The sequence below is a fragment of the Colossoma macropomum genome, unplaced genomic scaffold, assembly GCF_904425465.1.
Source record: "Colossoma macropomum unplaced genomic scaffold, Colossoma_macropomum, whole genome shotgun sequence".
Lineage (NCBI taxonomy): Eukaryota > Metazoa > Chordata > Actinopteri > Characiformes > Serrasalmidae > Colossoma > Colossoma macropomum.
Genome location: NW_023495761.1, coordinates 274,734 through 300,034, shown reverse-complemented (window position 1 = coordinate 300,034; position 25,301 = coordinate 274,734). Strand labels below are relative to the sequence as shown.

Below are 25,301 nucleotides of genomic sequence, written 5' to 3'. Positions count from 1 at the left end.
TTCACATTACTATCAACAACCCACCTATAAAAATAGAGATCTTGCTTCTGACTATAACAATATAACAATACAACATATAGAATTATATTGATTTGTACTATATCATTGTACAGTGACTAGCACTTTAGCTGGCACATTAGTTCAGAACCAACATATTAGCTTGTGGCTAGAGCAGGGATGTCCAAACTGATCCACAGAGGGCCAGTGTGGCTGCAGGTTTTCACTCCAACAAAGCAGGAGTGTTTGATGAAATGAAATGTTTGAAGACTAAGATCTACTGATTAAACACTTAGAATAAGGTGTGCTTCAGCTTATTTAGAGTGAAAAACTGCAGCCACACCAGCTCTTTGCAGATAAGATTGGACACCCCTGGGATAGAGCATTAAATCAGGACACTATATAGCACAACGTTTGCACTTTTATAACGCTAAATGCGCTAATAAATTGAAAAAGTAAAATCTTGTGAATAGGCATACGCCTTCTCAATACTGTTGTTTTATTACTTTTATATTATCCAAAAGTCGTTTTCTGTACGGTTCCCACTATCCAAATTGGTCCATTGTTAGCCTCATAGCTACAGTGCAAAACTAAAGAAGCATACTTCAGACACCAAACATTACTTGTCAATTTACAATTGCCGCTACCCCTCATCTACAGTGAGTAAATACCCAAGTACCCCAATTAGTGCTTATCTGAGAGCAGTGATCGAACTGGTTTACATGACCAGGGGTAGAGTGATATTAGTTAGCTATGCTATGCTAACACAAAGAACCTCTGATACATCAAACCCAAGTTCTTAAGGTATACTACAATTACATCTCAATTATATCAGGGTTATATTATATTAATCCATACAAAATGGAAAGAACGGAAGGGCACTTTAGCAGGGAAATGATAGTCGTGTGTCTCCATGGCCCCCAAATCAAGACCTTCCTGAGACAAACACCCCCTTACCTTTGCCTCTTCGCTCTCAGATGTGGCCCTCTGTTTTAGAGAGGAGGCCACCATGCTAGCAGACATGAAGGAGTGCACTTTAGGAGCTGAGTGATTCTTCTCTTCTATGTCTTCATTTTCTTTTTCCTTCTTCCTGTGGCTGTCGTTTTGGGTATTGGAGCAAGTCGTCCCCTCGTTAGCTGGGGTTGTGACCTTGTCTTGGCAGGTAAAAGATGCAGGGAGCTGAGGTCGCTCTCGTTGACCTTTGATGAGGCTATTATGGGAGTCGTCCATCTGCAGAAAGGTTAGCAGACACTTCAAAAACCTTCTTTAAAGGAATTTAAAAAAGAACTTTTAATTAGTCTTTAGGCAAAAACGTTTTTAACCTTTTATTTTCCTGCAGGAGTTTAGGCTGTTTTTAAAAAACTTAATGTCCTCATGGAAATATAAACACACGTCCAAAAAGTTGGAGCAATAGGTAAAATGTAAATAAATATAGAAGGCAGCGATATCTACTGATTTATTTATAAATGTATAAATCTACTTTGTATTTTAACAAAAGACAACAAAAACAAAGACAAGATATTTAATGTTTTACTATATCAACTTAATTGTTTTTGTAATCTTATGCACATTCTGAAATTGATGCCTGGAACACATTCCAAAAATGTTGGGACAGGGGCTTTTTAAGACCAGAAACAGCATCCAAAAAAACAACAACCAAAAAAAGTTTAAAAATAACATCTTAACCAGGGATTGCAAGAAATGAAATGTTGATGAACACTGTTTGACTGTACTATGCAGTCCTATGCCCATGCTTCTTCCAACAAGACAACACCAAGCCACATTCGGCAAGTGTTACAACAGCAATGCTGCGTAAAGAGAGTTCTAGATTGGCCTGCCTGTCTCCGAATGAAAACATACGTCACATTATTAAGCTCAAAATACAACGAAGGCCCTTACGCAGCTGAAACTTGTGTAACTGAAGAATGGCAAAAAAAAAAATCAGCTTTCAAAACTAGATCAATTGGTTTCTTCAGTCTTTAAATAATTATTAAGTGCTGTTAAAAGTAAAGATGATACAATACAGTGGCAAACTTGCTCCTGTTCCAACTTTTATTGGAATAAGCTACAGGCACCAAATTTGGAATGAATGTATATTTACATAAAAAACAATGAAGTCCATAAAGTAAAATATAAAATATTTTGTTCTTGAACCATTTTCAATTTAACACAGGTCAAACTGAATTTACTAAACGCTGCTTTTATTACCATTTCACAACTTTTTTGGAACTTGTTTTTTGCCTAGTGTCCAGAACTGCAACTCTTTGGCTGCTAGGCATTAGCAGCCAAAGAGTTGGTCCAAACAGAGAGAGGGCACTAGAACGGAAGCTTGGGTTTCATTATGTGCAGGAGAATGAAGTGGCACGGCAGCCGTGTTCTATTATTCATATGTGATTCGCAAGACGATCAGGCAGAGAGGAGTAACACTAAACTTCACAGGCAGAACACTGTGCGCACACATACTAAAAAAGCTCTTTAAAAGAAGGACGTACACACACTCAGCTCTTCCTTGACAAAACAGATAAAATTAAGGGGAGTCATCACTGGGAACTCCAAAAACCTGTTGTTTTATTGTTGTTTTTTCAATGGTTCAGCAACCTTTTAAATACTGTTCAATGACCTGTTAAGTATTGCCAGGCAAATAACTTGTGGTTGAGGGTGTGTAGTACTAAATCAAGAGCTAAATCAACAAAAACACAGATCTCCAAAACAGTCATATATTATCAGAATGAAGATGAAGTAAGAAAACCTAAGACAAAGCAGACACATTGGTTGCAGTCTAGAATTAACCGCCAACATGAAGACCAGCCTCTGGTAAACAACGGTGAGGAAAGAAAGCAGCACCCACGTGGCAGTCAATCTAAATCCTGTATTGTCTTGATGAGGAACTTACAGCAGATATGGACCACCATTAAAACTTTTAGAACCGTAACATATAGCTATATGTATAACAATGCAACATCATGCTTTGATCTGACAGTAGTGAGCAATGCATTGAATTTGGAATGTCAGAAGGCAAAAAAGTATTGTTTCATCTATACTCAACTACTGTGTAAGATATCTGTGTATTCAGTGCACTATTTTATCTATAATTGTATAAAAATAATCAAACTAAATAAAAGAAGGATTAGGGATTCAAGTGGAAATGTTAAAGAGCTGTAATCAAACAGTAATCAAGTAGAACTATAAATGAATAATAGACGTCAAGACGCAAGCATGCACAAAAACCATGGAAAGACTTGAAAATGCACCAACTGATTAGTACTTACAGAATAGATCCTGGGCAGAGAGGACACCCTGGAGGCCTTGGTCCCAAAAGGTCTTGGTGTGACTCCCATGGAAAGTCGGGAGCTTCCCTCTGACCTCCGAAAGCCCCTGGGCAGGGTGGCAGACATCCGCGTTCCCCCAGAAAACACACCTTCCACGGATTTAGCACGCTGGACAGGTTCTGAACCCTGCTGGCTGAGCTCAGTGCCAGATGACCTCAAAGTGGGTGATAAGGGTTCCAAAAGGTTAGTGGAATCTGGTGGGCTGAAAAAGACAGATGTAGTCACTTGGGTCTGGTCAGTCACCAGTGAGTCACCTCCAATTGCACCATTGGTAAGAGAACAAGCTCCATTTGTAGGAGGTGCCACATGTGTAGGAAGTGGGTCCACTAGTGTTGTACCAACAGCATCAGACCCAGCTGAACTCATGGGCCCAGGCATGCTACAACTTGTGGTTAGAGGAGAGGCTTCAGAAGGTGAAAAGGCTTCGTCTGAAGCCAGTGAACCCAGTTGGGGGACCTCCCTCAGTCCTGAAGGCTGGGAAGAAGGAAGAGCTCTGCTGGAGGGCTGCTGGGAAGAGGAGGGCTCCTGAGGTCTAACTTGATGCTGCTGGCATGTGGCTAACACCAGGACACTGTTGTGATCACTACAATGGAAGTAAAATGAGAGAAAGAAAAAAGAGAACAGGTGGGACTATCAAATATCACACACACATCCCAAAACAAAAGTGTAGCACAGACACATTTAAAACCCTCACACCCAGTCCTGTCACTGGTTCCCAACCCTGACCCTGCAGTACCACTGTTCTGCACATTTCAGTGTTTTCTCATCTCTAATGCACACACATACACTTTAACTAAGGAAGGGTTTGTTAATTATCTAATTAGTTGGATCAAGTGTGGCAGAGCAAGGAAAATAAAAACAACTCCAGGACCAGGACTGAAAACAGCTTAAAGGGGAACATAAAAATATTATCATATAAATACTGTGTGCGTTTTTATGTACACGCATTACCCCTCCTCCTGCACCCCTCTGCGCACAGCAGTCCTCAAACCATCAGCACCTCCCCCGCTAGAGAAGAGCTCAAGTTGCTCTCTCTCCTCTTTCTTCTTCCACAAGTCAGAGTTTGCACTTAGTCTGCGGCTCTTCCACCTGTCCAGGTCCTACGTCAACCAAGAGTGAACATGAGTGAGAGAATGAAGACATGAGCTGAAGGACTCGTTAAGTTAACGAGTTAACGGAACAAATGGACAATCAATAAACAAATTTAGTGAATTAATTATAAAACACTAAATTAATGAATGTGATCAGAAGAGATGTGTTGGATGTGTTATTCAGATAATCAAAACATTACCCACCACCTGATGCACATTACACACCTTGTAAAAACTGCCTAAGACCAATGTGAAAGGAACAGGGAGACCAAAGTGTACATTTCACAACCAATGCATGAAAATACTATAGCGAAACAATACAGTTTGTTAATCATTACCATAATATTGGGATTTACTCTTTTCCTTTTAATATATTTCAAGATCTATCATAACCAAATGATGCTCCAATATAATCACAATACTGCTTTTTTCCATATTGTGCAGACTTAAATGTTTTAACATCATGCAAGTTGGTGTCTACTAGATTCCATTGATCAAGTCATCACTTTAAGATGCCTTTATGATGCAGTAAAAAGTACAGTCCTTCCATTATAGCTCACTGATACCCCTTATGGCAAGTGCACAGAACCGGAAGATAAAGTGCCATATGGATGCTGCTGTGCCCCTCATTAGATGAGCCCAATACAAAAAGCTCTAAATATGTTAAAACTCCCCCCTACCAACCCAAAGACTTATTTTTGAATCCCAAATTTGTCTGGGTGTTAGATTTTGAATTTTTTGGCTCACTTAGACTTTAGAACAACTTATTTTTTATATATGTTAATTAGACGACATTTGGTCTCAGCAAGGATGCTATATTAATTCTAATAGCCTCATTATTCATTTGGAGGTCTACCATTTGCCCATGCATCACAGCTCCTGATCTACAGTCAACCCACATTCAATGGTGAATCATCTGGATATGTGGCTCTCAAACCAGTCCAGATGATCCATCCACACACACTGCAAGTTGGATTGGGGCAAATATAGGGATCGTCTGGGAGGACCCTGATAACTGGTTTGAGATCTATAGGATTTGACTCCACACACAAATACAATGTCTTTGTTAGAAGAGTATAAAACTTATGCTTCTTTCTCAATCACCAATGACATTCGGCTCTGTAAGCCTAAGATGTAAACTGTTCCCTTCTGGTGGAACAGTTCCTGAGAAACTGCGACCTAATACTGGGTGACCAGTTTTCTTTCCCAGGAGACTACAGCAGTACACAATTGCTCAAAACACCTGGTTTCAACCGAAGGCCTTGTTAACTACATGATATTGGGCATTTACGAAGCAGGGCAGCCATGCCGTGCAGTGGAGTGCCCCCACTCCCAATGACAGGGGCTATATAAAATTATTTTGGGTAGCAGTGCAGCACTCACATCTTGCCACCTGGCCTCGCTGTCCTTCACTCTGGTCTTAATGTGTTGTATGTGCTTCGGCCGCACCTGATCTATGGCTGAGGGTTCCAGCATCACCTCTCCAGCTTTACTCTGGCATCTTCGGTCAAAAGGCATGCTGCTTTCAGACTCCTGTGGTATGGGCTCTAAGGCAATGTCACTCATGGACTTGCTCCTGTTAGGTTAAGAAAATGAACCACCTATATAATGAAATGAATTGTGATAACAGTTGTATCAATTCACTCAGATATAACATTAAAAAAAAACAAAGCCTGTGGTTTGCAAATTCTTTTTATTACAGGTTTACCTTATAATGTGCACATTCATATGCAGTCAAAGGAAGCTTTAGACTGTACACGTGCAAACAAAAGCAACAAAAGTTTACATAAGTCAGACAAATTAAGCAAGGGGCAAAGACGGGTAAGCAGACAGAAAAACACTAAAAACCATCATCAAAACTACTCTTGGTATTTGCTTAAATAATGCTCAAAGAAGAACATCACTTCCATGCAAATCCAATGATTGTTGGAACAGTCGAAGAGCAATGAAAACATGGCAAGCAGACATTACAGCAAAACAACAGCACTTTAAGCTAGGTGGAGTGAACATAAAATTTACATCCCACCCAATATTAATTAGAAAAGACAACACCCCCTTGAGCAAACCGAAAGCCTGCAACAAAATAAAAAAGCAGACCCTGCACAAACAACAGCAATTTGCTAATCAATATACACAGCAGGTGAATAAAGCAACCACTGAACAATCGCAAGCAGAAAAGCCGTACATGCTCACTCACCCAACACGGCGAGAACGTCTCTTGGGCACTCTAGGAAATCAGGAAGACAATGACAAATCGAAACCTGGTCACTCTCAATTTGAGTAGATGGTTTTGAAATGTACCACAATTACTCAATTGGTATACTTGCATCAGAAGAAACTGATGTGTTTGTTTACCAAAATGTAAAATGTACCTTTTTTTCCAATCCAGAGGGCCAAGTGTGAAGTCTGTTTCTACTATGCATTCTAATTTGTACTTTTATATTTTAAAGATTTTATACAATCAGATAACATTCCATACGAAGACAAAAAGGAATATTACGAAAATCAACTTCAAACTGTTCAAAGAGTAGCAGTACAAAACTTCAGCATGAACTATTTAATTAAATACTATGTAGCTTAAAGGTGATCTGTAACTACATTCACAAGCATAGGACAGTAGGCCTCCCTGCTCCCACCTGAGCAAGATTATCAGAGAGAAACTGGTCCAAAATATTATCACACAAACAATGCACACTCAGTGTTTATTTATTTTTTAATTTTATTGGGCCATGGCAGTAAGCCTCAAAATCAGTAAAGTTTAACTTGCTAACAGCAACCTCATTATTCTAAGGCTGATATCATAACTATAATGAAGGGGACAAAGACGCATGTCTAGACAAACTACTGTCCAGTCAACTCTAGAATTGAATTTTCCGTTGTAGCCTTTGGGACCTCAGCATAGTTTTGCTCCTTCCCGGCAAACCTGAACCAAGCAATCAACGACTGTTAACGCCTCATACAGCTGTCCAGCCAATAGCTGAGAAAGAGCAACGTGGACTGTACTGGGAAACCCTGATTGTGTAAATCTCAGAAACAAAAATTGCACAACAGCAGCAGATATATTAGCAGAAATTTTTTATTATCAGTCCAATATTGCTTTATTATTTGCTTGCTTCTTCTAAACTCACACAAATGGACAGAAACCAAAGTTCAATTTCCCATCCAACATCATTGCTATACAATTAGTGGTAGAATGGGGCATTAAAAGAGGTCAGTGTGGAGCAAAGTTTAAGCAAAACTTGCAAAGTAATATAAAATATTTCATAAGTCCATCTTTAGGAGTTTTAACCTGTTTTACATTTAGTGTATTTCATACTTGGACTTTAGACCTAAAAAATAATACTAAAAATGCAGTTATTGATAACAATCAGCCATAATAAGGCATTATCAGCTACCCTATCAGCCAAGAAATTCCATATCGGTGACATTGAAATCCCCATTCAATCCATTCCTGTGGTCTAGATTTGAACTCCATCCATATGATCTATATTGAGTTGCAGGCAATACATCAAAGTAAGTTTTCATAAAAATCCAGTAAAACACTAAAAAATTCAACTGGAAGGGATTTAACTATGATCACACTGTAGTCAAAATGCTGCTGCTAACTGTCTCTTCTCCTTCAGGACCTGGAGCTCTCCAGATTTCTCCATGTAGTATAACAGTCAGTTTTAAAATCGTCCAGGTTTCCGCTGGTCAAAGTCTCTATGCTTTTTGGTATTTTAAGCTTGCTCCAGTCTAGGAAACAGTAGACATTGCAGATGTAGGCTCCAACCTTACATGTTTTTAGCCAAAGTAATGTTCACTGAGCAGCTTAGGACAAGTTGAAACAAGAAGACACATCAAAATGGAAGCACTTCTTGCACACTGAGGTGGCTACTACCTATACAGTGGCAAGCAAAGGTTTGGGCACCCTGGTCAAGATTTGTTACTGTTAATAAGCAAGTATTAGATGAAATATCTCCAAAAGGCATACTGTTAAAGATGAAACAATCTTTTCAACATTTTAAGGAAGTGTATAATTTTTGTTGTGTACAATTTTAGAGTGAAAAAAGGAAAGAAGCACAATGCAAAAGTTTGGCCATCCTACGAGATTTGAGGTCTCTAAAAACGTTTACTTAAGACCTTAGACCTTAATCATCTCGTTAGGGCCACGGCTTGTTCACAATCATCATCAGGAAAGGCCAGGTGATACACATTTCAAAGCTTTGTAAACACTCCTCAAACCTTCTCCCAACAATCAGCAGTCATGGGCTTTTCTAAACAGCTGCCTAACACTCTGAAAATGGGTGCCTGCAAAGCAGAAGAAGACTGTAAGAATGTGGCAAAACCTTCGGAAGATTTAGCAGACTCTGGAGTGGTGGTGCACTTGTTTACTGTTCAGCAATACCTGCACAAATATGACCTTCATGGAAGAGTCATCGGAAGAAAACCTTTGTAACCTTGTTAAAAAAAATTTCAGCAAAGGAACATCAAAACAACAACAACAACAACAACAACAACAACCACAACAACAACAACAACCACAACAACAACAACAACTGTAATAGATGGAAATTTAAAAGTAATCTTGCTTAAAATATTAAAGAAATGTGTCATCTTTAACTTCATGCATTTTGGAAATAAGGTCATCTTTTACTCGCTTTGCTATTCACAGTACCAGATTCTGCCCAGGGGTGCCCAAACTTTCGCATGCCACTTTATACACTAATGTACTAAAATATGCAATAGCAACATACTGTAAAGTAAATGTTTTCCTTGTTCTTAATACACATGTCTTTTAAGTGTTCTAATACCTTATTTATTAAAGCTGTTCTATCTATTTTGAACAAACAAAACTTGCGTTTGTTAGCTTTACTGTATATGGCTTAGATCTTGCCTAAGGCAGAGGTTCCTATCTTAGTCCTGAAGGTTACCTAGCAAGTCCATTTTTTTGGTTCTGCTTTAGCCTCCCAACAACTTTAACCAGGCATGAGTTAGCTTAGGTGTGTTTGGCTCTGTATTACAAGAAAATCTAGACTAAGGCACTAAAAGGAAGGAAGAAAGGGTGAAGAGAAGTGCTCGAAGTGCCTCAAGGAGTGCCTCAAAAAGTGTGTGGAGGTTTGGAAGCAGGTGCGAAATTGCGAGCACGAGCACCAAGCCAGGGAGTGACATCATAGTCAGAGTCTTCCTCAGACGAGCCAGACGTCTTTCGGCTAAAGCCAGGAAAGAGAGGAAGAGAGAGAGAAGGCAATGGAATAGGAGAAAGAAGAATTTACGAGGTCAAAGAAAGGTCAAAAAGACTACACTGGGGTACCCAACTCTGGTCCTGGAAAGCCGAAGTCCAGCACTAAAGCTTAAAATACTTGTCCAAGACCCAATTACTAATTTCACAACCATTCGGTGGGAATAATTCAGGTTCAAATTTTCCATGGGTTTCTCAAAGCATGTCTCTCAGATTTTGGCCTTTTCACCTGCTTTAGTTTTTTTTCCCCAACTTTTTTCTTTTTATTACACACAGAATTGTGTAATCACTGATTAATAACTGAAATGTAACTGTTCGACCACATAATATTACAGCTATTAGAGATACAGAATCCAGGATACCATATTCAAGACCTGTCCCATAGAGGAACCATTTTTTGTTTTCTGGAAAACCTGGTGGAGCGGTTTTATAAACAAGATGTGTGTGCATGTTGTTGCAGGTCCACGAGGTCCACCTTATTTGATTCATCCAGACTAAACATTTTTGTGACGTGAAAGCACTAATTGATCAATTGATTGATTATCTATAGATACATTTGTTTAAGTGCAATGTTTATCTCATTCTTGAAAGTGGACAATTAGGCTTCTCATTTTTTATCTGTTTACTGACGGTCTGATGAAGGTTTGGAGAGAATTTTGTCAAAACTTGGTGCTGTGGGTTGAGTCAGACTCGGATAAAATTTTGGCAGTCTATGTTCAAGTTAGGATCAAAATTACAGGCACAATTAAAGCTCTATCCAGCACAGTTTGGAGAATTCAGACTCAATTCAGTTTTTCTGTTAATTACCAGGTTTAGTAGGCACAAAAGCAGAACAATCAGACAACTGGCCTGAATTGGACCCAAAGTGGGTACCCCTGGAGCAGACACTAGAAGTAAATCCAATCAGGCAATAAAAATAATTCCTCCATATAAAAATGTGTATATAAAAAGAAAGCATATTGTTGCTTTCCTTTCTTTTCACCATTTGAAAAGATATGCCACCCTTAACATTGCATGAAAATTGTATTTCGCATTACAAATTTTACGAATCACCACACTCTAGCCGTAACTTTAAAGCAATTCAAGTTGCTCAGTCAGGTGGCTCCACCATTCTGTCATTTGGACCAACCTGAAGCCCTGCATCTTCCTGTACCAGGGTCTGCGCTGGGAGCCTAGTCTAATCTGTCCCACGTGAGCATCTTCCTCAGGTGTCCAGAACTTGGGCAGGAATTTGTCCGAGTCCATGTTGACTGAGGTCTGATGGGTGGCCTGAAGCACTCTACGAGCATAGAGGTCATCCTGAACCGGGTCGGCGTAGCCTTGGCCCTCATCTGATTCGGCAGAATCTTCGGTCATTGCTCGCAGCAAAAACTCATTCTCCAGCGCGGCCTTCTCGTCTCGTCCACTTACTCTGTAAGGTGGAAGTGATGTTTTGCCGTCCTGGAGAGAACTGTCCACGCGAGACGCAAACATTTCCTTTAAACACGCAGCAACAACAGATCAGAGAAAATTCAGGCGCTCATGTACTGGGTTAGGTACCAAAAACATTAGCCACTTCTTACACAGCTAAAAGGTTAGTGGAACAGTATTAATACTGTCAGTGCAGATGAAAGACCAAGACGTAGATTAGTGCATTCAGAGTCAGCCAAATTCATTATATTTGCCAAAAGCAATCCCCCAAGAATGACTGGAAAGGAGGGAATGTGTTGTTCAATTTTAAACAGCTCTTTAAATTATGCTCTTGACAAATAAAAGCACAAGCAACACATTATCAAGTTTCTCTGATGGGTAGAGGAGCACTACTGCCCAAAAGGAACAGCAGCAACATATTTGCAGAAGCACAAGTGTTAGGATGCCATGACAGAACAAGCCACTCCAAACTCTGACCTCTGGTGTGACCTTTTGTGAGGCACTGTAGCCAACTGTGAGGCATCACAGACGGTGACCCATGACCTCTGAGCACACGGGGTCACTGTGGGAAACAGCCTGGGAGTCCTTGGGTTCAGAGGAATAGCAAAGTTCACGGGAGCAACGCAGGTCGTCGAGCGAAAACGCCGACTTGCGAGGTCGTCCTGCACGATGTCAGGTTCTGGTCGGTCAGAGTCAGAATCAGAGTCACTCTGGTAAGAATGTGCCCGTTGGTGGAAGGCAGAAGCAGGAGGGAGTTCAAGACAGGGTTCATTAAAGTCCCTTCCACCTTCGCTACAGCCAAGAGACGGGGAGCAAGTAAGAATGCCAAGGATATATCGGGATTACTTGTGCATACAAATAATTGAAATATTTCAGATATTCACGTCTCTTTAGAAAAACACCAAGAATTATATCAATATTCAGTATGAAAATTGCAAGAGGTGTAATTTTAATTACCAAACTTACCACCATTTTAAGTTATCAAATTTAACCTTATTACATGGAGCTTGTGAACTGCCTGTAGAGGAGTTAGACCAATCACAAGCAGCCAACATGATGCGTACATGATAATCAGAAGCAACCAAAACCAACATGATAACAATACAACCACAGCTAACTGGCCATCTTGCTAATCGGAAAAAAAAAAAAATAATTCAACGGAAAAAAATGAATAATCTAGTGAACAAGATGTCAAGTAAATACTATACATCTGAAGTGCTTTTTTAAAGCATTTACACTGTAATAATCATGATTCAAAACACCAGGGCTGATAGTGGTATATTTAAAGAAAAATATATACATACACACCACTAGTAGCCCTCTTCTGAGCATAACCAAAGCAGCAGTACCTGGGGAGCTGGCTAGCGTGACTTCTTCCACTGTCTTGGCACTGGTCGCCTCGTTTCCTCCTCAGAGCGATGGGAATATTTGCTCTCTCTCTACTGGGTGCAGAGTGGGTTTCACTCCTGCTGCCCTCAGACATCCTGAAGCAGTGCTCTGCTTCTGCGTCACTTCCAAATCCTGAAACAGAGAAGAGAAAAGATGAGAGGTGAAAAAAATAAAGGGAAGATGGAATTTATGTAATGTAATGAAGTCAAGAAAAGGCTCAGACCCTGGTCCCCAGACCACAGTGGGTCTATGATTGTTGTGCAATATCAGCCATGTAGACTGTCCAGGCTACACACCTATGTTTGCTCGCTGGGCTGCGCATTACCAAACACATGTGGAACGAGCTGGTATTTCACACTTACATGAGCAGTGAGAGTGATGCAATGAGCATGAGGTGTCGAATTTTCATTAACGCATGTTTGATGGTCACAACATTTCAGAAGGAAAGCCAAGCAGGAGAGCAAGTTTAATAGGTCTGAAGTATGTTTGATCCAATCAGGGTGATTAGATACCAAATTATTAAATAAATGAATAAGTAAATAGGGGGGGGGGGATTTAAGAAGGTAGATAATATGCACGAGTTCTTAAACTGCATTTCACAGACTCTCCCACTAGGGGACAGTACCTACACAAAAAAATTAATTAATTAAACGCACAGCAATACCCTTTCTTTCAGCAAGAAACTATACAGGTTCCTTAAAAATGAATCCACAAATTATACTAATGGCTTGTTTTTAGTTTTTCAAAGAAATCTGCAGGGACATTTTTCCACACCTCCAAATTTCCGTCTTAAAAGTTGAAGTCTGAGAACACCAGCAGCATCTTTGTTTGATTTGTACATTTTTATTTTTTTTTTCTCAGTAACAGCTTCTCGACAGCTACACATCCTTTCAGACTCATAGTGGAAGGATGCACAGAAACACCTGTGGATTTTTTCAGATCTGAAGTAAGAGTGGAGCTTGATTTTTTTTCGTATCTATTAAAGATGAAAGCTTTTAATACTATTTGTGTGATGGTGACAGTTTTGTTTGCCTACCACACCTTGCACGATTGTTAGGAGACCCATTTTTTCTGTATCTTAATTTTTTTTTCACTTCCACTTTTGGAACCTTTTGTTTCTCACTTTTCCTTTGAATTTCCCGTTTCTTATGCAAGTGCTGTACCTTATTTCTATTGCCTACTCAAAATACTTCACACTCACTTGCAAGCTATCCTCCTGCATGCACACACAAAAACTTCTATTTCTATATCAAAGCAAACTTTACAGAACACAAACAGAAGCACAGAAATACACACATACAACCTCCCTCATTGTACCTACCTTCACTGCCTGCTATGAGTGTACAGTCTGACGCTACGCTCAGCGTTCGTGACTCCACAGAGTCGAGGCTCTCCACTGAATCCTCCCTCCTGTAGTTTGGCTGCTGTGAGCTAAACAGGTCCTCCCTGTCAGGGTCCCAGTTCTCTCCGTATCCACTGTCCCTTACACTAGGCTTGGGGCAAGAAGACTCCTCTAGTGCCTACAAGAGGAGAAAGAGATGTCTAACAGCATCACAGCAGTAGTCCTATTACTTTTAAAAAAAGGGCAATTAATATTACTAAACTTAGTTTACTTAGGACTGCAGCTCAGTGGCTGCTGAGAGGTTTTTTTTGTTTTTTGTTTTTTTTAAAACACAATTCCAGTACTTAATACTTAATAGTATTGCACTTACTTGCACTGTAAACAGTCTATATTTTGTATGTAGTCTATATTCTATAAACAGTCTATATTCTGTATTTTCTTGTGAGAGTTTAACAGAATTTAAAAAAGGACACAGTTTTGTATTGTCATGCAAGCTTTAAAGTTCTGTAGTTTGGGAAGAAAAAAAAACTGTACAATTAACTGTATCAGATGACCACAATAAGTCAGTCATACCCAGGTTCACCCACCTTGGACAATGCAACACCCAGCAGTGCTTCAAAAGCTTTGAAGTTGAGCTGTGGTCCACTATAGGAGGGATCTGCTTGGGCCTTCCTTCCCAACCAATATATAGTTATAAGAACCTGGCAATGAGGAACAGATACATAAAGAAGATGTCAACAAGCACAAAATGACTTCACTGTTATTCTCTGTTATTGCCCAATGTTAGCAATACAACTACCGAAAAGCTTACAGGGGTGAATAAATAGAGATAAACTGTACTCACCAATCTTTTCATTTATCTGCATTTAGTTCCGCTATTCCTTACGTTTTAATACAATGATGATGAATTGACATTGCTGTTATTTATAAAGCTGTAAAGCCCAAACTGATCTCTAACCCTCCAGCACCACTTTGTGCGCTCTCTGTGTGTGCGTACGTGTGTGTGAGAGCATGTGGTATGAATGGCTCTGTGTCCCAATGTCCCTTTTGTCTCTTCTCATCCAGAAAACTCTGACCCTCACTGAACACACATACACACACCCCTACCCCTCTATAGCACCACAAGCTCCAAAGAAGCATGTGGACAGTCAGAAATGTAAGATATTACTGAGAGAAATCAGAGAAAACCACCAAAGTCACTTCATCCAAAGTCACATATACAAATTACTGTTGCTGTCTGCACAAAACCTTGTATCTTAATTTTTGTAATTTTTAATATTTTGACATAAATTGAACATACCAGCTGACCTTCTCACTGTGTAAAATGCCACGATGAACTGGCCAATAGATTTGTTTTTCTTCTATAAAGTTACCACTTTGGAGACAGAAGGTATTGATCTAACAGATCCTAATAAAAAGAGCCATCACTCCTAAGCAATTAAGCCATTCAAAGTGATGATGCAAAACAACACGCAAAACAGGAACTTGCTCACAGTCTCCTTCACGCCTCTGTAAGCACAGGACATGACTAGATAAAATCCAAATTCACATACAGCTATTCAAAATTCAAATTCACACACAGCAGGGCTTGTCCTGAAATGAACAACACTTTAAATTTAGGAGGACTATTCAAATCGTTTTTTTAGCTGGTGTCTGGAAAATTAAAGGAATACTGTGGCATTTTTTTACCCAATTTATCTGCCACATCTGTATCGTACTATTAGTTACCACAGACAACAATTTGAGCGCACATACCTGTAGTCAAGCAATAACAGAAACTAGCAATCCCCTGCTTCAGCATCTGCCCATTAGCTTCTATTGTAAGTTAGGTCTATTTAGACTAAACAAATATTTGCCCCCTCGTCACAATCACCTGCATGCTACAAATGAGGCAGAGATTTTAGGTTGAAAAACACTAGATCGTAACTTTGTGTGTAGAAGTGACACATTAAAAAAAAATAAATATAAAAAAAATAATAAAAAAACTTACATTTTTCAGTCTCCTGGTTGTCTCTTCACGCCTGTATGAAAGAGAAGAGAGATCAGTCTGACAGAAGAGGTCTACTCACACGGGCAAAGCAGGTCAGCAGCTTACCATACTGCGAATTTCAGTAACTAAACCCTCCCAATACCACAGGCTGACTGTCATCACTTTAAATGGACGTCAGTTACACTCTCAAGACCATCAACAGTCTAGCAAAACTAAAAAATCACCACATACTTACCTACAAAGCAGGTGGCTACACAACATTAAAACAACACTGGACACATCACATGAGCCACATGTCTGTTTTCAAAGACCAACCAAGGGCTTTCAAAGACAAATACCATCATAAACAACACACCGTAGACAAGGAGATCACACCCTTACTATGTTCATAATCAGTAAAAATCAAGATCGAAAGTACCAGTACTTCCAGGACCTGCTGTTCTCCTAATAATTTATAATATTTAATACTTATATAAAGTATCGTATGAATGCACATACATATTATTTGGTTGCGCTGTAAAAGCTATAAAAGCATGCGAGTGAAAGTCAGTTAAAAATAGCTGCTCAACAGACAGATCCTCTATAGCATGCAGCCTTAAGGAGGAGTGACCTACTGCAGCTAAATTTGGAAGTCATGCTGTGCACACAACCCCCCACCCCAAACACTGCCTAACACACACACATATAAACACCATCCATTACTGCAAAATCAAGCTTTCAGCAAAACTACAGAACACAATTTATTGCTCGAAAAAGTTGCAGCAGGACACCATAAGGATTTACAACATGGATCATCATGCAAACTGACAACTAGAATGTAAAGCATTACTCATGAAAAGTACATCATTAACACGTTCTGCCTCGGCAGAATCCAACTTTCCTTCAAAATTATATTGTAATCTCTTTGCCTTTTTTTGGCCGGGGGGGGGGCAAGGAATACCCCCTTAAGAACAATACCTATTTACTTTAATGCTGAACCATGTGTGTATAAGTTTAGCTAAACAGGATGATGCATAAAACTACACACATTTAAAAAAACAGAGCAGCAAACAATTGTTTTTAATAAATAAAATAAAAAATAAACACACACACACACACACACACACACACACACACACACACACACACACACAAGAAAATCTATAAAAAGGACAACCCCTTTACCTGGGGCAAGACGCCCTCTTGTGAATCCTGCATCCATTAGTCATTTAGGTTTTTCATAATGTATATATTATATTTTATATTTTAAAATGAGGCCTCTGTGAACTTATATATCTTAATGATTTGTTTTCATTTAATAAATGTGGGTGTGTATTACTTAAAATATATTATCCTATTAATTACAGGATGATATTACATAAACAAATAAATGGTAGCATTATTACAAACTCATCTGCAGCAAGATGGCTAAAAAAGCTGTGCTATAGCTAGCATGTAATGCTAAAGCTAGCTAGTCAGTAAAACTCTAGTCAACAACTTTGTGTCATGGTGAAAATGTAACTACATTTTTGGGGCATTATGCTAAAAGATGCTTTTTGCCCCATGTCTCATGGGACTTTATACCCCAATTCATACTCCAATTATCCTTACTTTTCTTATACAACTTTACAATGTAAAGGCAAAGCTCACCATTTTCCAAAAGCAAAAAAAATAGATCAACTGACCCTAAAAAGTGTCCAGGTACTACTCTCTTGCACAGGTTTACTTTTTATGACCATGTTTGAATGGTTACATTTATAATTCTGGTATTCTTTCTAAGCAAAGCTTTTTCATTATCTCCTCTTAAACTGGTACCCTCTAACTGCTGACTTGGTTTAACTCCTCAGCTCCAAGTCCACCTGTTTGCCCCATTGTGGGGGAGGAACTGGTCATAGTCATTCTCCATTTTAACCACAGTTTAAATTAGTTTCATTTTTCTGTGGTCAGACCAGTTGTTAGATGTATGTCACTGATTTTGACCAATTTAACAACAGGTCATAAGTCACAGGGTCATCCAGTAACATCCTGTCACATCCATAAAAGCATATAAGCAGAAATGTGACCACTTCCTTATATGGTGGTGATTTATCGTTTGGGTTTTACACTAGCTAGTGTGGATACAGTATTTGCATAATACAGTCCTGCCAGCTCATGTACGAATGATGCTGCCAGCCAACAGTACTCAAATGAGGCCTCTTCCTGCACAGACGAGGTAGAAGTATGACCTTTGTTTTAACTTTGCATGGAACAACTTTCATTGTGAATTGGTGAGAGTAATCTTCACTAGGGGTGGTTGATATGGCAAAAATATTGCATCAAATATTAAACTTTTTTTTTCCTGAACAATACATGATATATATAACAATATCTTGACATAGACAACGTACGCATTGTGCCACATTTAAAAACTGCAACATTTCACATGCTACATTGCACTATATCCAAACAGGACCAATTCCGCTCACTTTTTAATGAAACAGGCAGTCTGTGCAGAAAACCATACTGTGCATCATAATAATACAATGCATCACTATGATTAAAAAATGGTCATACTGCCCATTTCTAATCTTCACTTCCCACAGAGTTAAAAAAGCATATCATCTCCAAAACTATAACTTCACATGAGAAGGTGAAAACGTTCCTAAACTATGGCGTTCATGTAAAAGTCATCTTGGACCATTTCTATTGGTCTATTCTTCATGAAAATTATAAAGCATGTAAAGGACAGCTGCCGTGTTCAAAAGATACAGAAAAATAAAAAGCACCTCCGTGTTTTTTGTTTTTTTTTTTGGGACAGCAACATTATGCTACTTAACTGTTACCATTATCGTGATAAATCACAGTGCGTAATTTTCTGTGACTTTTTGGCTTACCTGACTGTGACACGAGTGGAGACATCCTGCAAGTCTCCCGGATGAAAGAGCTGAGAGTCGTTCAGCCCAAGTTTCCCACAGGCCTTCAGGAACACATTCACATTGTCCTGCAGAAACCAAACTGGCAACAATTAAATGCTGCTTACCACACGAATGAACAGCAGAGAAGAAGACCAGCAGAGAAGATGATCAATAGAGGATGTACGGTTGGGTTTAGCCTGTAAGTACAATGAGATTATAGTGTGGGGTAGATAGATATGAAAATTTGAAAGGAGAGGCTGTGTGAGTGTGAACGTTCGACATGTCCTGAGGAAGGCAGAGGAGGTAAAGGTTATAGAAAGAAAATAAATAATAATAATAATAATAATAATAATAATAATAAATTATAATAAATGTATACAATTTCCACTTTACCCCTAAACAGAAAGTCAATCAAGAGATGTTTGGTGTCCGAAATGTGCTTCAAGGCTAATGTGGCTAACAATTAATAAACCTTATGCCCCCCAGTTAGCACTGTGCAAACTATGTTGAGTTGTTAAGTAACCTCAAATAGACTTGTGGTTTCTGACACTGTATGACATACTTTTTATGAATAAAAAGTATATGACTGGAGTAGATATTAGTCACCTAAGTTTCTCTCAGACACGTCTTGGCTGATCAACCACATTTGCAGAAAACGGTGTACATTTGAATTTCTAGAGTTGAACTACTGCTTTTAGTCCTAACTTGTTACAGAGAGGAAGAAAAGATAGCACTGACCTGCAAGCAAAACTTTATGCAAATATGCCATTTCTATTCCTACTTGAACAAAGATGACTAGAATGGCTGCTCAACCACGTCTCTCTGCTCTTAATAAACAGTAACTTATGTGAATGTGTAAATATTTTTTTTTTTTATTTAAACCAAATTATATCATACTCACCAAGCCTGCAATTGGTGTAGAAAGCCTGTTCACTCTTTTGATGATCCCTGGCTTGAGCTTGTTGATCAGACTGCACCAGAAGTGAACAGAGAGAAGAATAGGAACATAAATATCATAACATAAAACATAAAATATGTGTCACAACAGCCCATTTTATTATTTTTAAGTTGTTTTTTCAGTAGATTTTGGTCTTCAAAACAACAAACTTGAAATAAAAGTAGTTACTCTGTGAGAGGGAGGAAAAAATGCTAAACAAGAAAGGGCATAGGTTCAAATGTTCTTCAAAAGGTTTCTGGTTGATTATATATACACATTACTACTTGTTAGGGCTGCACAAAGGACCATTTCTTAATAGTTATCACAACACTGGCTTTCCTAACACTTCATCGCAGAAGGCTACAATATGCAAATGAGTCCTCTAACCAATGAGCAAATTTTTTACTGTACACTATGAACATTTTGACCAATCACAGTCTCAGATAAGTCTTTCTGTGGGCGTTCTGATAGATCAAAGGGCTTACATGACCGTCATTCATATACTTGTGAAATTTGAAACGTGAAATTTACTACTAGCTTAACTTGGATCCACTAGTTAACATTGTTGCTGTAACAAAAACACCCCCCCCCCGCCTTTTGTGAGAGCTTGTCTCACTTCACAGCACTCTGTCTCCATTTTGCAGTGACACATTATATGAAGTAGGCTGTCCAATTGTACAACGCACAATAATATTAGAATCATAACATCAGCAGATTACAAAAATTACTGTTATTAGATATGTTTAGATACGACCAATTTTTCCAAACAATATGACTGTTATTGCACTCCAGAGGGGCAAAATGTTTAGGTGACACTTGGCGACTGTTCTAAAATTTCTGTATTTTATTAGCTTCACTGCATTCATAACCCAATAACAATAAATGTTATTTCTCCTTAATGCTAGTCCACATAGATGTAGTCATTTGCCATGTTGCCTAATTACTTTGTACCACTGAGTATGTGTGTATAACATAGGCTCAACTCCATACAAGACAACTCTAGTGCTAAGTGGCTAAGGTTAGCCTGGTATCCTAATATCACCCAAGATAGCTGTGCCATGTCACTAATTTATTCGGTCCCCCTCTGTCTAACTGATTTTGCCGCCAAGTCATTTTCACGTCAGGTAGGTAATACTATGATCTCAGCACGTAGCATTATAACCAAATATGAAATTTCACTCATATCATGCAGCCCTATTACTTGTGTATTGTTGGCCTAACAAGAACATATGATCTTGAATTTTTACTCCCTCATTAACGGGGTTAAAAAGTCAAACACACTCACTCGCATAATAAGACTCCATTCTCCAGAGCAGATCGGAAGTTACCACTCCCAAACCTTTTCCTGGTCACTTCCTGTTTTGAAAAGAAAACAGTAAAACAATAGCAATAAGATAACAAAACACAAAACAAGACACTGAGACAGAACACAGATCCTTGTTAAACATCCACTGAACCCTAAGAACAGAAATTGGGCCCCCCTCCTCCTGTGACACACACGCACACACACACATACATATAAAATTAATTGAGATTCCCTCAGAAATGATTCGCTTATGAGTAAATAGGTGGAACGAAAGTGCTCATTAACGGAAAGAAGATTATACCTTCTCAACAAGTACTTTTTAAACTGCATTGACATTACTTCCCCTCATTAACCACCCCAATAACCACCCAAAGGTAGACACTTAATGTCAGATTGATAATAATCATTACCATTAGGCAACAGACCAATGGGTTTACTTAAGTTGTATGTTAGCTTACCCCTGCACCATCTCCAGCCTCCATATAACATATAACAGGTATTTGGATGCCTACTGACTTTTGGTTTGTCTTATATATAATTTATTCAGTTCAGTTAGTTATTGCAATTTTAGCATTTGCAATACTGATATAGCAAAAGGGCTGCAATCGGTTGTAAACATTCATAGCTTTATGAAAGGTCATGTAAAGAGATTTATTCCAAGTGAGTTTAGAGCGTTTCTATTTGTTCATTATAAATGCACTTTCATTTTCACATAATGAACATTTATTACATTAACTGTCACAAGATGTAAAGGACAGTCACTGTGTTCCAATTTATGCAGAAAAATAACACTGTCGACAAAAATGGAGATGATTTCTGGACAGTGATGATATGCAAATAAGCCCTGTAACCAAGCACAAATAAGGGTGTGCTAAATGATTTTAGAATTTTATTTGTGTTCGCAGAGAATGAATGAATAAATGGATGGATAAATGAATGGATGGATGGAAGGATGGATATATTTCAAACCCATAGCTGACGATGTATTTATTGTACTTTGGAAGAGCAGAACATTTAGGTAACACTGGGGTACTAAGCTAACATGTTTGCATTGTAATCATTTTACTACATTTTTTACCACAACTTTAACATTGAAAGATATGTACATGAAACACACACACACACACACACACACACACACACACACCAGCCCACAGTTTCCATATCCGTGCATACCTCAGCTAAGTTTTTTTTTTTGCATGATAAGAGCATCCTGACCACTTGAGTGAGGTTTCTTTGGGCGAATCAATTAATTTAGACAATCCAACAAATATAAATAATTTGGATAAAGCTACTGCAGGCCTGCAATGTCACATCAAAAGTTCACAAGTGTGTTGAAAACTACTGCAGAAGAAACTCCGCTATGCACAACAACTAATGACACTCCAGCTACCCTTTCCTAAAGAGCATCACCAAAACATCCAAGTGCAGCACGACTACACACATTGACAGTAGCAAAGACTTCATATCCATCAACATCAACTGATCTGGACCATTTTATCAAACCCACCATTCAAGCTCTGCTGAAATTAACCAATGTACATTCAGCTAAAGACCACAAACGGCCCCAATTCATAATAACACACAAACAACACCCCCTCCACTCCACCACAAATGTGTAGTGTTTGAAAAGGTACCCAACCACGCAGTCATTTGACCCTTAGTCACACGGTGCACTAGGCATTAGCACATTAGGCACACAAGGAGCCCTGCTGCGGGATGCGGCTCTGAGGGCCTTTGTGCTCAGATTGAGGTGCACTGAGGCATCCATGCCCAGTGCATGCCCGCATCTTGTGCCCTCTCGCATTAGCTTGTTTGAGCACATGGAATGCAGCCCTGTTAATGACCAGCTCTCCACAACCAGGAGGTGGTCAAGCTCAAAAGAGGCACTATGATGAGAGCAATAAAAGGGTTTTCTGAAATAGTGAAAGGACAGTGTACAAGGACAGTGTGCAACAGGCTATTGTGTGTGTATATTGTAAGAAAAAGCCATAGCAAAAGTATTTCATAGTACCTCTAAGTGAATTATCTTGATTACTACACAAGTTTGCAAGTGCACTGCAAAATAAGCCAGGTAAACCAACTAGGATATTTGTGATCCAAGTGATCATAATGATATGGTGCATTTTAACTTGCCAATGCAGCACAGCAAGCTAAGACATGCCTAAAATAATCGTGAAAGTAGAGATAAAGGAAACAGCATCACTTCTATGCAGGAAATGGTGGTTTAGGCCATACCAACACTTCAACACATCCTGCTCTGGTTACTACAGAAACATAAATATCATCATTTGATGTTAACTTAACGCATTTGTTCAAGTTACGTAAATTAAAACAAGCTGCATACTGCATGCTCTTACCACAAAAGCCAACAAGAAGTAATAAACCTCAGATAGTACAGAATATTTTGGGTTTAAACAGGAAATGAGGGCTTTACTTAAGCCCAAATGCATTACGTCATTATTCAAAGCGATTAGAATTACCACACGGCTATAAAACCATAAAACACTGCACAAACTCACTGCAGCCGTTTGTGCACATATTTGTCCAGTGATGTGCTATCAGAACTCCGCCACAAAGCAAATGTTTGGTCAAGACATTAAAGCATAAGTGACCACATTCATCACTAAAGATCTCATTCCTTACCTCCACTTTGTATGTTCATATTGTTTTACATGGACATCACATAAGACCACAGGTGACGTACAAAACCTGCATTGACTACCATTATGTAAATACATAACAGCTTTGACAGAAAGTGGTCAGTGGGATCTTAAGGACCCTCTTCCCTGAACAATTTCAGGTTTCATTTCTGCCCCATTACAGCTAATCCAGTTCCTCAGCCAGTGAGCAAGCTCTTCATGAGCTGGACGGACTGGACTTCAGGAACCACTAAAATCTCACTTACCTCCACCCAGCGCTGAGCCTCAGCAAAGGCCACCTCACAGCTGAGAGTTGACTGCTCCCTCCACTCCATCTCCAAACGCTTTCCAGTCCCTGTGGAGTATAAGTGGGAATTCCAACAATTCTCCATAATTCAGTGATTGAGGTATAAACAAAGTCATTCAAGTTGATGTAAATTTGTATAACATACAGAGACATTTAGACATCTTTACAGTGGCGGTGATAGGAACCAGGGGTTCTGATGTCCCCAACACAAATATAACCTTTTTATTTACTATCCGAAACCACCAGTGAACCTACACATGTCTCCTGAGCTTCAAGATGTAATGTTAACAATGTTGAAACAGTGGAAAACCTGAAAATTTTGTTTTCTTTGGGGACCATTTTGCCTCACAGCTGTATCTACACCATGAACACAGCTTAAAAACACATTTTAGGCCAAGAGCTTATCTCAAAAGTTTCACAATACAATGTCTGAGACATCAGGCAACACATTCACAACCACTGGGTGTAATAGCTTTCAGAGAGGAAGCTTTTAGAGATATGAAACACTTCAGCTGTCTGGTTCCTATCACCACCACTGTGGAAAAACAAAAACAAAAAAAAATCTTACTCTGTTCTCTAGAAACGAACATTTCACATCAAACCACTCTGTCTCTGACTTTGTTTACATCTTAATGACTGAAATATGAAGAAAAGCTGGAAGACCTGTGGAATTTCTCTTTAAGAAAGCTTTGGTTTCTGAAAGTAAGTAACTGATTCATTTCCTTCCCCTTGCATTAGCACGGTACTCTGTACCTGTAAACAACAACGAATGTTACCAAATTTAGTCTCGCATTCACGACAAATTCAGCCCACCGCTGCTGTCTGGACAGCAGGACACTAAACGGTCCAACTCTACGACACATATAAACGTATATTTAAATTACTCTGTTTTTAGGACTGATATTTTCGTCTGAAATCACCCCTCCGACTTTCACTCGAACGCTGTAGTAAACAGTGAGGCGCGCGCATCTCGCCTCGAGGAGCACCTTGATTTTGCCGCCAACGCACCTGATTCACCTCTCCTGCTCCTGGTCCAGTCCTGCCGAAGTGTCAGCAAAGTGCACAGTCCACCTTCCCCGTGAGCCGAAAACGCGAGTACAAGAAGTGTCGCTTAGAAGTGATCGATATAAACGCTGGCAGCAGCAACAGGACGGCAGGTGGGGTTTGAATCTCCTGCCAGAGTGAAGATGTTTTAATACACAGGTCACGCCCTCTAGTGACAAGGTCTAACCAGGGACTATTTTAATTGAGTATGTACCACCGAGATCTACCAGAAGATGGCGCCAAATACGAATTTTAAAACATGTTGGGCCAATGTCGACAAAAACACAGCCACGCAGGAAAAGATTGCCACAGCCCGGATAGGCTGCACCATGAAAACGACCTCATGAGGTAGGATGCGTGTTCAGCTGCAAGCAGATTCACTCACACTTTGAGTTCCTGAACTCAAATATTGCCAACTAGATA

At 39.3% G+C, this 25,301-nt stretch overlaps 1 protein-coding gene across 3 annotated transcripts in view; it reads right to left on the bottom strand.

Moving 5' to 3' along the window:
* Positions 1-25,001, bottom strand: part of lmo7b (LIM domain 7b) — a 41,156-nt gene extending 16,155 nt beyond the window's left edge. Inside the window, exons 1-16 of one of the 3 annotated variants that reach the window (XM_036563417.1) lie at positions 24,843-25,001; positions 23,794-23,882; positions 20,865-20,935; positions 19,544-19,613; positions 18,622-18,728; positions 15,770-15,800; positions 14,367-14,480; positions 13,759-13,957; positions 12,398-12,569; positions 11,526-11,840; positions 10,768-11,088; positions 6,615-6,644; positions 5,801-5,993; positions 4,278-4,426; positions 3,267-3,909; positions 955-1,227 (exon numbers count right to left, since the gene is read on the bottom strand). In XM_036563417.1, the coding sequence (XP_036419310.1) occupies positions 955-1,227; positions 3,267-3,909; positions 4,278-4,426; positions 5,801-5,993; positions 6,615-6,644; positions 10,768-11,088; positions 11,526-11,840; positions 12,398-12,569; positions 13,759-13,957; positions 14,367-14,480; positions 15,770-15,800; positions 18,622-18,728; positions 19,544-19,613; positions 20,865-20,935; positions 23,794-23,862 (2,757 nt within the window). In that variant the 5' untranslated portion in view covers positions 23,863-23,882; positions 24,843-25,001. The remainder of the gene's footprint in view (positions 1-954; positions 1,228-3,266; positions 3,910-4,277; positions 4,427-5,800; positions 5,994-6,614; positions 6,645-10,767; positions 11,089-11,525; positions 11,841-12,397; positions 12,570-13,758; positions 13,958-14,366; positions 14,481-15,769; positions 15,801-18,621; positions 18,729-19,543; positions 19,614-20,864; positions 20,936-23,793; positions 23,883-24,842) is intronic. The other 2 variants (XM_036563418.1, XM_036563419.1) reach the window with 2 other exon arrangements.
* Between the last annotated feature and the right edge of the window lie 300 nt (positions 25,002-25,301).